The sequence below is a fragment of the Lithobates pipiens genome, unplaced genomic scaffold (assembly GCF_037356315.1).
Source record: "Lithobates pipiens isolate NorthernLeopardFrog02 unplaced genomic scaffold, aLitPip1_a1.2 Scaffold_25, whole genome shotgun sequence".
NCBI lineage: Eukaryota > Metazoa > Chordata > Amphibia > Anura > Ranidae > Lithobates > Lithobates pipiens.
In genome coordinates this window covers 42,559,178-42,575,200 of record NW_027507787.1, presented here as the reverse complement: position 1 = coordinate 42,575,200, position 16,023 = coordinate 42,559,178, and the positions used below count along the sequence as shown (strand labels likewise).

The 16,023-nt window shown below is 43.1% G+C and overlaps 1 protein-coding gene across 1 annotated transcript in view; it reads right to left on the bottom strand.

The window, feature by feature from the left end:
- The window catches only part of LOC143930233 (uncharacterized), a 43,175-nt gene extending 32,266 nt beyond the window's left edge, over positions 1-10,909 (bottom strand). The window contains exons 1-3 of the mRNA XM_077454374.1: positions 10,634-10,909; positions 7,090-7,235; positions 2,432-2,536 (exon numbers count right to left, since the gene is read on the bottom strand). Coding sequence (XP_077310500.1) covers positions 2,432-2,536; positions 7,090-7,235; positions 10,634-10,756 — 374 coding nt within the window. The 5' untranslated portion in view covers positions 10,757-10,909. The remainder of the gene's footprint in view (positions 1-2,431; positions 2,537-7,089; positions 7,236-10,633) is intronic.
- Between the last annotated feature and the right edge of the window lie 5,114 nt (positions 10,910-16,023).

The window sequence follows — 16,023 nt, the reverse complement described above, 5'->3', positions numbered from 1 at the left end:
TGAAATAAAGTAAGTGCCCCCCTGTCAGTGCCACCCAGCAGTGCCCATAGTGCCCACAGTGCCACCCAGCAGTGCCCACAGTGCCACCCAGCAGTGCCCACAGTGCCACCCACAGTGCCACCCACAGTGCCACCCAAAATCTGCCTCAAAGGTGCTGCACCCCAGTGCCGCCCATCAGTGCCCAGCAGTGCCACCCATCAGTGCCCAGCAGTGCCGCCCATCAGTGCCCAGCAGTGCCACCTATCAGAGCCACCTATCAGTGCCACCTATCAGTGCCCATCAGTCCCATCTATCTGTGGTACCTATCAGTGCCCATCCGTGCCACCCATCCGTGCCACTTATCCGTGCCACCCATCCGTGCCATCTTATCTGTGCCCATCTTTGCCCATCAGTGCCGCCTTATCTGTGCCCATCGGTGCCGCCTTATCTGTGCCTATTAGTGCCGCCTTAACTATGCCTATCAGTGCACCAGTGCAGCCTATCAGTGCCCACCAATGCAGCCCATCAGTGCCCACCAATGCAGCCCATCAGTGCCCACCAATGCAGCCTATCAGTGCCGCCTAATCAGCGCACTTCAATGAAGGAGAAAAATGACCCGTTTGCAAAATTTTATAACAAACTATTAAAACATGATTTTTTTTTTTTTTTTTTGCATCTTTTTTTGTTTGTTTAGCAAAAAATAAAACTCCGAGCTGTAACTAAATACCACCAAAAGAAAGCTCTATTTGTGGGAAAAAAATGATAAAAATTTCATTTGGGTACAGTGTTGTATGACCGCGTAATTGTCACTCAAAGTGCATCAGCGCTGAAAGCTGAAAATTGGTCTGGGACTGAGGGGGGTTTAAGTGCCCAGTAAGCAAGTGGTTAAAGCATCTGAATAAAATTAATGATTCCAAATGATTAGATAATAGCTGGTTGTTAAGGGTCATCCAGCCGGTGGCTGTGTCCATAACAGCCATGACTTATTTGCTGTTAACAGGATTCCCCACTGAAAGCAGAATGTAAGCAAACAATGCTGGCTTTAAAAATGAAAAAAAAAAATGGCATGAGGGCCCCCCACCATCCATAACAGCCCCCCCCCCCACCCGAGTCTGGTATGGATACTAAGATAACCCCACAGCAAATTTATTTTTTTAAATGGTGTGGGATCCCCTTCAAAATACATACTGGACCCTTATCCGAGCATGCAGCCTGGCAGGTCAGGAAATAGGGGGATGAGCGAACGCCCCCCCCCCCCCCCCCCCACTCCGAACCATACCAGACTACATGCACTCACCATGTGAGGGGTGCTTTAGGGCTGGGGGCTTCCCCCAAAGCACATTTTCCCCATGTTGATGAGGACAAAGGCCTGTTCCTCACAACCCTGGCTGGTGGTTGTGGGACTATGTCCTCTGTAGTAAATCCATCGTCAATCAAGATCAACACCAGCCGATGACCTGAAGAAAAAAAATAATAATAATTTACCAAGAAAGTGTCAAAAATAAATAAAGACACAAACACAGTTTTTGACAAGTCCATTATTAAAAAAAAGAAAAAAAATGTCCCCAGAAGAAAATTCAACATCAATCATGATGCACGCCCACCCCTGACTTGAAAAAAAAAAGCAAAAAAGCAAAAAAAGAGGTCCTCACATGATGCTTGCCTCCTGGCGACTGACTCAGCTTCAGTTTCCACTGACATAGATAAACAAAGGGGCAGAGTCTTTTTTTGTTTTTTTGTTTTTCGGGTCGGCAGTGGGCGTCCATCGTGATTGATGCCGGATTTACTTCTGGGGACATTTTTTTGTGTTTTTTGTTTTTGTTTTATATACATTCTTATATAAGGACTTGTCAAAAACTGTGTTTGTGTTTTTATTTATTTTTGACACTTTTTTGGTAAATGAGTAGAAGTACTATACTCATTCACATGGGGGGGGGGGGGGGGGTTCTGGGGCTTCCAGATTTCCATAGGCCCCCTGCCTGCAGACCCACACAACCACTGGGATAGAGTTGTGGGAAAGAGGCCCATGTCCTCTCTAGCACAGGGACAAGGTGTTTTTGGGCAGAATCCCCCTGCCCAAAGGCACCCCCATGTTGAGGGCATGTGGCCTGGTATTGTTCAGAAGAGGGGCTCACCCCCCCCCCCCCCTTCTTGGTCTGCTGGGCTGCATGCTTAGATAAGGTTCTGGTATGTATTTTGGGGGGCACCCCACAGGTTTATTTTTCAATTTTAGTGTGGGGTTCCCCTCAAAATCCATAACAGACCCAAAGGGCCCGGTATGGATTGACAATGTTTTTTTTTATTTTTAAAGTCGGCATTGTTTGTTTACATTCTGCTGTCAGTGGGGAATCCCACTGGTGAATCTGGGAGCAGGCAGACAATTTGGTAAAACTTTCTTTTTAGGTGAGCTTGCTTAATGTTGTATTAAACATTGCACATTCCCATCACTTACTCATTGTTTGATTCCATGAATTTCCTTGTGTGCTCTTTTCCTCCATCATTAACTACTAATCCAAGTAACTCTAGAGCATTGTGCACTTCAGTTTCATTAAGAAATCTAAGATAGAAAAGAAGCGTGATTAGTTTTAGGAAAACGTCACTGAGATTACTAATAGAAAAATCCAATCACCTTTCCTATAATGTTTAGAGGGAAGAAAAGAATATGTAACTGAGATCTTTTAATTATAACACTGCTACTTCAACTACTAAAACTATTATAACTACTTTTAATAATAATACTTAAAATAAATACTAATAATATACATTAGGCGACCTCTTCTGAGAGTTGTACATACATATAATTTGTACATGCTGTATGTACAGTATAACTCAATAAGGGTTCTAACCTCTGTCAGGTACTGATTCTGAACAGAGAAAAGGGTGCAGCTAAGAATATCAAAGGGAATGAGGCCACCATGTGGTTTCTCGGGATAAGAAAAATTGAGAGTTTTTATTTCACTGAAAGTTTGGTGAAATGTTGTCATTTTAGCAAAATGCAGAGGAGTAAATGAGGAAGGCAAAATTAAAGTAGAACTATAGGTAAAACTTTTTTTTTTTTTTTTAAAGAGTAGGGAAGGTTATAATCCCTGTCAGTATTTTATTTTTGCAATCTGTATCCCATAAGGGAATTTTACCTCCACTTCCTGTCCCATAGCCAAATCAGGCAGTAGTAAGAGGAAATCCCTGCAAATTAAGAGAAAAAAAACCCGACATTCGGTTCGTGTGTATGCCACCCTGTCCGATAGAAGCCGACCATTTGGCCAGGTTCTGTCAGGAAAACCAGCAGCTGACCGTCTCTCGATCAGTGCTCTCGGGCCAATGGCAGGGAGTGCTTATCGGAGTGTGCCGGCGAGGGGCTGTCCCCCTGGCAGAACACAACAGCTCAGCAGGAGAGATTGCTGTACTAACTTTGCATAGTTAGTACAGCAGTTCAGACCAGCTGGATTGAATGAAAAAAAAAAAAACTCATAGGGTGTTATTTACTAAAAGAAAATCCACTTTGCACTGCAAGTGCACTTGTAAGTAAAGTCACTGTAGATCTGAGATGGACATGCAAGGAAAATAAAAAACAGCATTTTAGCTTGCACATGATTGGATGATAAAATCAGCAGAGCTTCCACTTATTTCAGATCTACTCATAAGATTTAGAGCCACTGCACTTCCAAATGTACTTTCAAGTGCACTTGCAGTGCAAAGTGGATTTGATTTTCATAAATAACCCCCATAGTGTGTAACCGGCTTAAATATTATGTGACTTTGATGAGCTCCCTGGGTACCAAGTCTGATACACTTAGGAGCCTTTTCCACTGAATTTTCTTGGCACATTTTTTACAAGGTAGGTCATCGGGTCTTTTTGTAGCTCTCCTTAATTTCTCAGCCTGGACCTGGTATGCAGAATGTGATAACACATGTGCATTGTGAGTTTGTACACACAGACTTGGGCCAATTTAGACAGGAGCCAATTAGTCTTCCAGCATGTCTTTGGAGTGTGTGAAGAAACTGAAATACCTCAAAGAAACACACACAATCACAGAACGAACATGCAAACTCCATGAATATACAATGATAAGGCATACCTAGAGCTTTTCAGAACCTAGGTGGACTCACTAACACACTTTACTAGACTGATTTATGTTTAATAATAACAATGAACAGTGCCAAAAAATGAAATGACAGTATTACGATCCAAATTACATCTAACTTTATGAGATATATCTGTACAATGCAGCTACTGTGCCCATCAAATGCAGCCACCGTGCCCATCAAATGCAGCCACCGTGCCCATCAAATGCAGCCACTGTGCCCATCAAACGCAGCCACTGTGCCCATCAATTGCCGCCACTGTGCCATCAACACAGCCACTGTGCCCATCAAACGCAGCTGCTGTGCCATATCAAATGCTCCCACTGTGCCATCAAATACTGCCACTGTGTCATCAAATGCTGCCACTGTGCCCCATCAAATACAGCTAATGTGCCCATCTTATGCAGCCACTGTGCCCATCTTATGCAGCCACTGTGCCCATCAAACGCAGCCACTGTGCTCATCAATTGCCGTCACCGTTCCATCAACACAGCCACTGTGCCCATCAAATGCAGCCGCTGTGCCATATCAAATACTCCCACTGTGCCATCAAATGCTGGTACAGTGCCCCATCAAATACAGCTAATGTGTCCATCTTATGCAGCCACTGTGCCCATCTTATGCAGCCACTGTGCCCATCAAATGCAGCCTCACTGTGTTTTATCAAATGCAACCTCACTGTCCCATCAAATTCAGCCTCACTGTCCCATCAAATGCAGCCTTACTGTGTCTCATCAAATGCAGTCTCACTTTCCCATCCAATGCAGCCTCACTGTCCCATCAAATGCAGTCTCACTGTCCCATCAAATGCAGCCTCATTGTGTCCCATCAAATGCAGCCTCACTGCGTCCCATCAAATGCAGTCTCACTGTCCCATCACATGCAGCCTCACTGTCCCATCAAAGCAGTCTCACTGTCCCATCAAATGCAGCCTCACTGTCCCATTAAAGCAGTCTCACTGTCCCATGAAATGCAGCCTCACTGTCCCATCAAATGCAGTCTCACTGTCCCATAAAATGCAGCCTTACTGTGTCACATGAAATGCAGTCTCACTGTCCCACCAAATGCAGTCTCACTGTCCCATCAAACAAGGCTTCATTGTGTCCCATCAAATTCAGCCTCTCTGTGTCCCATCAAAAGCAGCTTCACTGTCCCATTAAATGCAGCCTCACTGTGTCCCACCAAATGCAGCTTCACTGTGTTCCATCAAATGCAGCCTCACTGTGTTTTATCAAATGCAACCTCACTGTCCCATCAAATGCAGCCTTACTGTGTCTCATCAAATGCAGCCTCACTGTCCCATCAAATGCAGCCTCACGGTGTCCCATCAAATGCAGCCTCACGGTGTCCCATCAAATGCAGCCTCACTGTGTCCCATCAAATGCAGTCTCACTGTCCCATCCAATGCAGCCTCACTGTCCCATCAAATGCAGTCTCACTGTCCCATCAAATGCAGCCACATTGTGTCCCATCAAATGCAGCCACATTGTGTACCATCAAATGCAGCCTCACTGCGTCCCATCAAATGCAGCCTCACTGTCCCATCAAAGCAGTCTCACTGTCCCATCAAATGCAGCCTCACTGTCCCATCAAAGCAGCCTCACTGTCCCATCAAATGCAGCCTCACTGTCCCATCAAATGCAGCCTCACTGTCACATAAAATGCAGCCTCACTGTGTCACATCAAATGCAGTGTCACTGTCCCATCAAATGCAGCCTCGCTGTCCCATCAAACGCAGTCTCACTGTTCCATCAAACAAGGCTTCATTGTGTCCCATCAAATTCAGCCTCTCTGTGTCCCATCAAAAGCAGCTTCACTGTCCCATTAAATGCAGCCTCACTGTCCCATCAAATGCAGCCTCACTGTGTCCCACCAAATGCAGCTTCACTGTGTTCCATCAAATGCAGCCTCACTGTCCCATCAAATGCAGCCTCACTGTGTCCCGTCAAATGCAGCCTCACTGTCCCATCAAATGCAGCCTCACTGTCCCATCAAATGGAGTCTCACTGTCCCATCAAATGCAGTCTGTGCCCCATCAAATGCAGCCTCACTGTCACATCAAATGCAGCTTCACTGTCCCATCAAATTCAGCCTCACTGTGTCCCATCAAATGCAACCTCACTGTCCCATCAAATGCAGCCTGTGTCCCATCAAATGCAGCCACACTGTCCCATCAAATGCCATGTCACTGTGTCCCTTTAAATGCAGCCTGTTTCCCATCAAATGCAGCCACACTGTGTCCCATCAAATGCAGCCACACTGTGTCCCATCAAATGCAGCCACACCGTGTCCCATCAAATGCAACCTCACTGTCCCATCAAATGCATCCTCACTGTCCCATCAAACCCCCTCCCCCCATTCTCCACGGGAGGTCCGGACCGGCACTTACCTTGCTGTGGTGTCCTCTCCTCCTGCTGTGTCTCCTTCAGTGGGCACTGGCAGTGGCGGTGGAGGAGTCCACGCCTCATACTTCCTCCGCACAGCAAAGTTGGTTAGAAGGATGCAGGTAGTTAGCACAGCACAGAATTACGTTTTTTCCATGGTGCAGGTGGCCAGCTGCCTGCACTACAAAAGCCAAAGAGGCTATGTGGCTTGCCTGCCTGCATCCTAGCAATCAATGCTGTGCGGCCCAACTACCCGTGTCCTAGCAACCAATGACACTGTGCAGCCTGGCTGCCTACATCCTAGTGAACAATGAAAAGACCGAAGAGGAAGAATAGAAGAACTAGTTGGAACCCTCTAGCTAACATATCCCCTTCCACAAGTGCCCTACTGAACAGTGGGCAATGGCAACTAAGCTCATTGTTAGTTATGCCCACAAATCAGACTTCCATCAGGGATAAAGCAGATTTCCTTTATTTGAGAGTTCAATATAGTATTTAGACATGAATCTATGGACCTGTGTTTAATTTTGTAATGCTTATGAGAGTTCTTTAAGTTTAATTCAAGGTAAACAAAATTAATCTGTGGTCCTGAAAGTGTTGTTATTGTGCATTTACACTTTTATTTATTGTGTATTGCACTTACCCAGTGTTACTTGAATTTACACATTTGAAAACAAGCCTTAAATCTTTTGTGTTCTTTGTTGATGACCATGTTTCTGTATTTTCAACCGAATTTGACATGGCAGCTATTTGATGTCCATTCCCCCATTCTTGAAGAGCTGCCAACAGCTGAGATGAAGAAGAGAATCAGTAGTATAGAATAGAATGATAAGCAACTCTAAGATAACATTATAGGATAATGAATGTCATTATGGAGTTCCACAACCAGGTTCCCTTCCATGTTAATGTTATTTTAATTTAGCTAAATTGATAAAAATATTTTTAGTATAAAAGTTTTAACTATTTGCAAACCGTCTCACAGCCATATACGTCGGCAGAATGGCACAGACAGGCATATTAACGTACCTGTATGTTGCCCTTTAAGATTGCATTGTGGGTGCGTGTGTGCCACCACAAGCTCCATGAGTCCCGTGGACTCGATGTCCAAGGGGATACCCGCGATCATCTCATGGAGAGGAAGCAGGGGGAAATGCTGATGTAAACAAGCATTTCCCCATTCTTCCTAGTGACAGGACAGTGATCGCTACCATTACTAGTAAAAAAATAAATATTAATAAAATAAAATAAAACTATTTTGGACGCTATAACTTTTGTGCAAACCAATCAATAAAAAATAGAGCGACAATTTTGAAAAAACGCATTATTTTTTTTCCCTCAGTTTAGGCCGATACGTATTCTTCTACATATTTTTGGTAAAAAAATCGCAATAAGCGATTATTGATTGGTTTGCGCAAAAGTTATAGCGTTTACAAAATAGGGGATAGTTTTATAGCATTTTTATTATTTTTTTTTTCACTAGTAATGGCGGTGATCAGCGATATTATGGCGGACACATCGGACATTTTTGACACATTTTTGGGACCATTGTCATTTATACAGCAATCACTGCTATATAAATGCAGTGATTCCTGTGTAAATGACACTGGCAGTGAAGGGGTTAACCAGTGGGTGGCAGTGTAGGGGTTAAGTGTTCCTAGGGGTGTGTTACTAACTGTGGGGGGCTGGGCTTTCATTTAGTGAACACTGATCTCTGCTCCAATCACATGGAGCAGAGATCAGCGTCACTAGTTGCTAGGCAGAACGGGGAAATGCCGTTTACAATGGCATTTCTCCATTCAGCCGCTCCGTGAGACGATCGCGGGTATGCCCTCAGCGATTGAGTCTGCGGGACCCACGACCGGACTCACTTCAAAATGGTCGCTCTTTTTATGTTTATAGCGCAAAAAATAAAAACCGCAGAGGTGATAAAATACCACCAAAAGAAAGCTCTATTTGTGGCTAAAAAAGGACGCCAATTTTGTTTGGGAGCCACGTTGCACGACCGCAAAATTCTCCGTTAAAGCGACGCAGTGCTGAATCGCAAAAAGTGCTCTGGTCTTTGGGGGGCTGAAGTGCTGAAGTGGTTAATTAACAAAACAAGGCCTTTTTACTTTATTGTTTTCCACAAATATAGGCATAAGCATTTTTATGAAAAACTATTCAATAACACAAAATAATCATTAAAAAAAAGTGAAAATTACCTCTTGTTAATGCACATGTGAATAGTTGCCGCTTAACACAGATTGTGTTGCCACCAAGATAAATAGCAAAATTAAAATAGTGAAGTGCAACCACCCCTAGCTACGCAGCAGGGTGTTTTAATGAGTCAATTAGGTGAAAATAATCAAAAGTGAAAACAATCCATATACTCTAGCAATATGCAAAGAAAGAGAAAAGGTTAGGGTTATAGAGGGGATTAGTGTGAGGGTTTGTGTAAAGGTTAAGGTTACAGGGAGAATTAGTGTTAGGGTTATAGAAGGGGCTAGTGTGAGGGTTTGTGTTAAGGTTACAGGGAGAATTAGTGTTAGGGTTATAGAGATGGCTAGTGTGAGGGTTTGTGTTAAGAATAAGGTGACAGGGAGGATTCATGTTAGGGTTATAGAGAGGGCTAGTGTGAGGGTTTGTGTTAAGATTAAGGTGACAGGGAGGATTCATGTTAGGGATATAGAGTGGGCTAGTGTGAGGGTTTGTGTTAAGGTTACAGGGAGGATTAGTTTTAAGGTTATTGGAGGATTAATGTAATGCTGCGTACACACGATCGGAATTCTCGTCGGAAAAAGCTCTGATGGTTTTCCCGACGGAATTCAGACGGAATTCGGCTCAAGCTGTCTTGCATACACACGGTCACATCAAATTCCGATCGTTTATAACGCGGTGACGTACAACACGTACGACAGGACTAGAAAAAGGAAGTTCAATAGCCAGTAGCCAATAGCTTCCATCTCGTAGTTGAATCTGAGCATGCGTGATTTTTGGCGTGTCGGAATTGCATACACATGATCGGAATTACAGATAGAACGTTTTTCCGTTGGGAAAATTGAGAACATGCTATCAATTTTTGGCTGGCGGAAATTCGGACAGCTAAATTCCGATGGAGCATACACACGGTCGCATTTTCCGATGAAAAGCTCTCATCGGTCCTTTTCTGGCCGGAATTCCGATCGTGTGTACGCGGCATAAGGGTTAGAGTTAAATGGAGGATTATTGTTAGAGTTACAGGGAGATTTATTGTGGGTGTTTGTGTAAAGGTTAGGGTCACAGGAAGGATTAGTGTTAGCATTATAGGGAGGGTTAGTTTAAGGTTGAAAGTTATAAAGAAGATTAGTGTTATGGTTAGAAAGAAGATAGGGAGATTTGAGAGTGAGACCCTTCTTTGTGTTCCTAGTTATTTAGGAACTGCTTTATACAAATCATTTGCTATTTTGTTGACTTTTTTTTTCCAGTATTAGTACCTAGTCTAGTGATTAAAGCAAATTTATGGTCAACATTCAAAATCATATATTAATTTACACATTGTATTTGAATTATTACTCTATTAATCTGTATAATCTTGAAATTTCTAAATGTACTTGAGAACATCCCAACACATTTAAGGCTTCATGTACACATAGCCTACCTTGACCGTCACCATGAGAAAACGAAAAAATATGGCACAATTGTGCCATGATTTTACTGCGATTTTGCTATGTTTTGCGGTTGGCAGCCAAAACGTTCCTATCCTGAAGGCAATTCTTCTGCATTCAGGAGAGGGAGGTTGAGGGATGTTGAATCTCCCCTAACCACAGCAGCCCCTAAACTCTGGTAAAATCTGGTAAAAAAAATGTGTACATGGACACATAGGCTTTTATGGAATTGCGTTTAGGAGCTTTGGCAAAAAAATGTCAAAAGCTCCTAAACTCAAGTTTAAGAGCTGTAGTGTACATGAAGCCTAAAACATGCAGAGAATCCAGGAAGTTGTGGGAAGAGAAGGCCAGCAGGGAGGTTGCACTCATATATACTCCATATATTGGATTGTCAAAAAATATATATTGTTTATTTTATTATTAAAATTATATTGTTTAAAATGAAAGTGTATGCCCTGACCATAGATCCCCTTTAAAAATCTGTAACAATTGTCACCTCATTTAAATTTTTCTTTCTAAATACTATAAACAGCACTGAATAATATTTTGAGAGGTTATGCATACCTTTTCTCCTGGGACTGGCCTGGGAGTCTGTGTGAATTCAAACAGTGGCTTTTCTGCTTGCGTTACTTCAGAAGATGTTTTTTTAACAGTTTTCTTCTTTAATTTCTTTTTAGCTGCCAGCATTTCGGTTGTTACAAACTTTTTACGCACACATAGACTGCACTGTTTGTTTGCATTTCTATTGGCAACCAGCAAGGAAAGGAAGAGACAGCTGCAAAGCCAATAAGCATCCACTAGATGGCAGAAACAGACTGTGGGTTTCACACTTTTAGTGTGCTGCAATAATTACCTACTGTATACTGATATCTATCTATCTATCCATCTATCTATCCATCTATCTATCTATCTATCTATCTATCTATCTATCTATCTATCTATCTATCTATCTATCTGTCTATCTGTCTATCTGTCTATCTGTCTATCTGTCTATCTGTCTATCTGTCTATCTGTCTGTCTGTCTGTCTGTCTGTCTGTCTGTCTGTCTGTCTGTCGGTCTGTCGGTCTGTCGGTCTGTCGGTCTGTCGGTCTGTCGGTCTGTCGGTCTGTCTGTCTATCTGTCTATCTTATAGTGCAATTGTTATTCTTCCCATCTGAACAAGCAGGTTGTTTGTCTTTCATTCAGATCTACTGGTTTCAAAACTTTCCATGTCACTGACCTGAAGTCAACATGCTGATCAGAGTTTACAGCTGTTGTCTGACCTAATTTGCAGCCTGCTTGTAGGTCAGTGACTCAAAGAGCTTAAGGCCGGCCATACATTATTCAATTTTATTTCCTTCAAGCTCAGGTTGAAGGAAATAAAATCAGCACAGTCAGTGTCGATGGGGGAATTTCACCCGCAGTGCTACTGTGCTTTGCTGGCAGGGAGCACAGAGGGCCTTACCCACTGGCAGAAAATAATCATCACTGCGAGCTGCTATAGCAGCAATGATCGGGCAACAATAACGTGATAGGCTGGTTGTACTGAAGTTGATAGATGGATCGACTTCAGTACAACCAGCCTGCCCATAAACTAATTGAAATTCGCCTGGTTCCTGCTGAACCAGACACATTTTTAACTGCCCATGGCAGATTAACTAACTTAGTGATTATATAATGTACACTCATTAAAGTAAAGGTTTTCTTTACAAAGTGAATGTTTACTTCCCTTAGGAAATAAGGTGAACTTGTTCCTTTAAAGCATGAATAAAATCCCTTGATTTGGTAATGTAATTGGTCCCTTTCTATGTTCTAAAATACCTGGTTGATCCAGCTTGTTCTTGTGTTCCCCTATGTGAACCGACCATGGTAATCATGGCCGCTGATCCATGATACCATGGTCAGGTTACATGTCTCCGTCATCGAACTGTATTTTCTGAGTGTCTCCCCTCGCCCCCTCCCTCCATGCTGTCATTTTGAGTCTGTATAACGAGAGCCGATCTCCTCCCTGACCCTCCCCTCTCCTCCTGCTTCTATTCTGCTGCAATACATAACCACATTGCTTGTATCCTCTCTGTTTTACCAAGCTATAAACTACTGTGTGTCAGTTTTTTTTCAATTAAAATGTCAAATATCTTCTTTCACAGCACCCTCTGCTGGCCAGCTGATGTCAGAGAGGAATCCCAGCCCCATCCAATGCTCTCCTTTGATCAGGTAAGGAGAGTGGAGGGAGGTCACCTGACCGCAGAGCTGCATTGTGAAAGAAGGAATTTGGGATAATTAAAAAAAAAAAAAACCTGACATATAGTACATTATAGCTAGGTAAGGCAAAGATGATACAAATAATGGGGTTATGTGACTTCACAACCACTTAAATTCTTCTAGGTACACTTGCACACAGTTTTTGAAGGGACTCTGCTGGTAGGTTGTTTCCAACATCTTGGAAAACTAACCACAGATCCAGTTGTGTAACTAGAACCTTCAGGGCCCCGATGCAAGAAACCATGAAGGGCCCCCCTGAACCCCAGCCAGGGACCTTCGCTCCGAGTCTGGCAGTGGAACTCCAGGGCGTGGTCACAGGTATGACCTTTGTGAGCCCTGTAGTTCCACCACTGGTATCATACTAGAGGTGGGGTAAACCTAGGGCAGCACAGTGGTGTAGTGGTTAGCACTGTCACCTAGTAGTAATAGGGTTGTTGGTTCAAATCCCGACCACGACACCATCTGCCTGGAGTTTGCATGTTCTCCCTGTGCCTGCATGGGTTTCCTCCCACACTCCAAAGACATGCTGGTAGGTTAATTAGACCTTGTCTAAAAAAATTGGCCTTAATATGTGTATGTCAATGTTGTATGTGTTTGTAAGCGTGTCAGGACCTTACAAGGTAAAGGACCATGCAAAAAGCCGCAGATGGCTTCTGGTGGCAAGAAAGTGCCCTGAGGCAATTCAGTTCGCATAGGTAGCACTATACAAGTCACTCATTCATTCATAAAACATATAGTTGCTGGTGGTTGTCTTAGGACCCATGCCCTCCCCTGATAAAGCACATCCCACAGTACACAAAATCCCTAGCTAGGCACACAGTTAACCCTTTAATCGCCCCTGATGTTAACCCCTTCCCAGCCAGTGTCATTAGTACAGTACATATTTTTAGCACTGATCTCTGTATAAGTGTCACTGGTCTCCAAAAAAAATTCAAAAGTCTTAGTTAGTGTCCGATTTGTCCACCGCAATATTGCAGTCCCACTATAAGTAGCTGATCACCGCCGTTACTAATAAAAAATAAATAAGAATTCCAGAAATAAATCCCATCGTTTCTAGAGGCTATAACTTTTGCATAAAACAATCACTATATGCTTATTGGGATTTTTTACCAACAATATGTAACAAAATACATATTGGCCTAAATTTATGAAGAAATTAGATTTTTTACATTTTTTGGGGATATGTTTTATAGCAAAAAGTTAAAATATATTTTTTTTTCAGAATTGGCGGATTTTTTCTACAAAATTCCTGACTGTACAAGTGTACAAATTTTGCAAGTGTAAGAATTGATGCTGGTTTGAATCCAAAGGGTAGTCATACCAAATACTGATTTAATTTAGAATTTTTTTTCTGTTCACTCACTTTGAATTTTGCAAATTGATAGAAATTAACAATTAAAATGTACAGTATATATTTGAAAGCATTCTTACTTTACAGCGTTTCTTTACTTACTTTTGCACACTTTTGCACAGTGCTGTATGTTGCCTTCTCTGGTCCCTCCTTTCCTTCCTCATCAATACACTAACATTACCCGCTTCAGCCGTGGAAGATTTTACCCCCTTCCTGACCAGAGCACTTTTTGCGATTTGGCACTGTGTTGCTTTAACCACTTGCTTACTGGGCACTTAAACACCCTTCCTGCCCAGACCAATTTTCAGCTTTCGGTGCTCTCACACTTTGAATGACAATTACTCAGTTATGCAGCACTGTACCCAAATGAATTTTCTGTCCTTTTTTCCCACAAATAGAGCTTTCTTTTGGTGGTATTTGATCACCTCTGGGGTTTTTATTTTTTGCGCTATAAATGGAAAAAACGTATATTTCTTTGTTTCTGTGACAAAATTATGCAAATTATTAAATTTTCGTCATTTCGTCAGGAAAGTACAAATACCCCCCAAATGACCCCTTTTTGGAAAGTAGATATTCCAAGGTATTTAGTAAGAGGCATGGTGAGCTTTTTGATGTTGTCATTTTTTTCCCACAATTCTTTGCAAAATTAAGATTTATTTATTTTTTTCCACAAAATTGTCATTGTAATAGGTTATTTCTCCCACGTGGCATGTGTATACCACAAATGACACCCCCAAAAAAATTCTGCTACTCCTCCTGAGTATTACAATACCACATGTGTGGGACTTTTTCACAGCCTGGCCACATAGAGAGGCCCAACATGCAGGGAGCACCGTCCCATGTTCTAGGAGCATAAATTACACATCTAACTTGTTGACTACCTATTACACTTTTGAAGGCCCTGGAGCACCAGGACAATGACACGTGGCACTGATACATGGCACTGATGACACTTATACGTGGCACTGATGACACGTGGCACTGATGACAGATGGCACTAATATGTGGCACTGATGACAGATGGCACTTATACGTGGCACTGATGACAGATGGCACTTATACGTGGCACTGATGACACGTGGCACTTATACGTGGCACTGATGACACCTGGCACTAATACGTGGCACTGATGACAGGTGGCACTAATACGTGGCACTGATGCCAGATGGCACTAATACGTGGCACTAATACGTGGCACCGATGACAGGTGGCACTAATACGTGGCACCGATGACACGTGACACTGATGACAGATGGAACTGATAAGTGGCATTGATGACATGTGACACTGACAACAGATGGCAGGTGACACTGACAGGTGGCACTGATGACAAATGGCACTGATATGTGGCACTGATGACAGATGGCACTAATATGTGGCACTGATGACAGATGGCACTACATGGCACTGATGACACGTGGCACTGATGACAGATGGCACTTATACGTGGCACTGATGACAGATGGCACTGGGGACAAATGGCACTGACAACAGGTGGCACTGGGGAGAGATAGCACTAACAGGTGGCACTGGGAACAGATAGCACTAACAGGTGGCTCTGGGGAGGATGGCACTGGGGGGAGGATGGCACTGGGTGAGGATGGCACTGGGCGAGGGTGGCACTGGCGAGGATGGCACTGGGGGAGGATGGCACTGGAGCGGATGGCACTGGGGGAGAATGGCACTGGAGCGGATGGCACTTTTTTAAACTTACGGCCGCTGCAGCCGTTGATCTCTCCCTTATCACACGCTGTCTGTGTGAGGAGGGAGAGTGGCGCTGAGAGATGATTTCATATGTTTACATATGAGATAATCTCACATTGGACACGCCAATCGCGCTGTAAACGGCCGCTGTGATTGGCCGTTTACAGCGATCTGTGACTGGCTGTGTCCCAGGGAAATGGCCAGCACAGAACTTCCCCGATGCGCGGGAGCGGGAGCGCGCATTGCGGAATCAAACAGGAGGCCTTTCAGGAATGGCCTCCCGACAGTTAGCGTCCGCTCTGCAGCCGTATTTCGGCTATAGGGCGGGTGCGAATTGGTTAACGGACAATTGCGAGGTCGTGCAACGTTACACCAAAACAAAACTGAAGTCCTTTTTTTCCCACAAAAAGCTTTCTTTTGGTGGTATTTGATCACCTATGCGTTTTTTATTTTTTGCGCTATAAACAAAAAAAGACTGACAATTTTGTAAAAAAAGCAATATTTTTTACTTTTTGCTATAATAAATATAGCAAAAAATATATATAAAAAAATGTTTTTCCTCAGTTTAAGCTGATATGTATTCTTTTTTGGTATTTGGTATTTTTGGTAAAATAAAAATCACAATAAGTGTATATTGATTGGTTTGCACAAAATGTA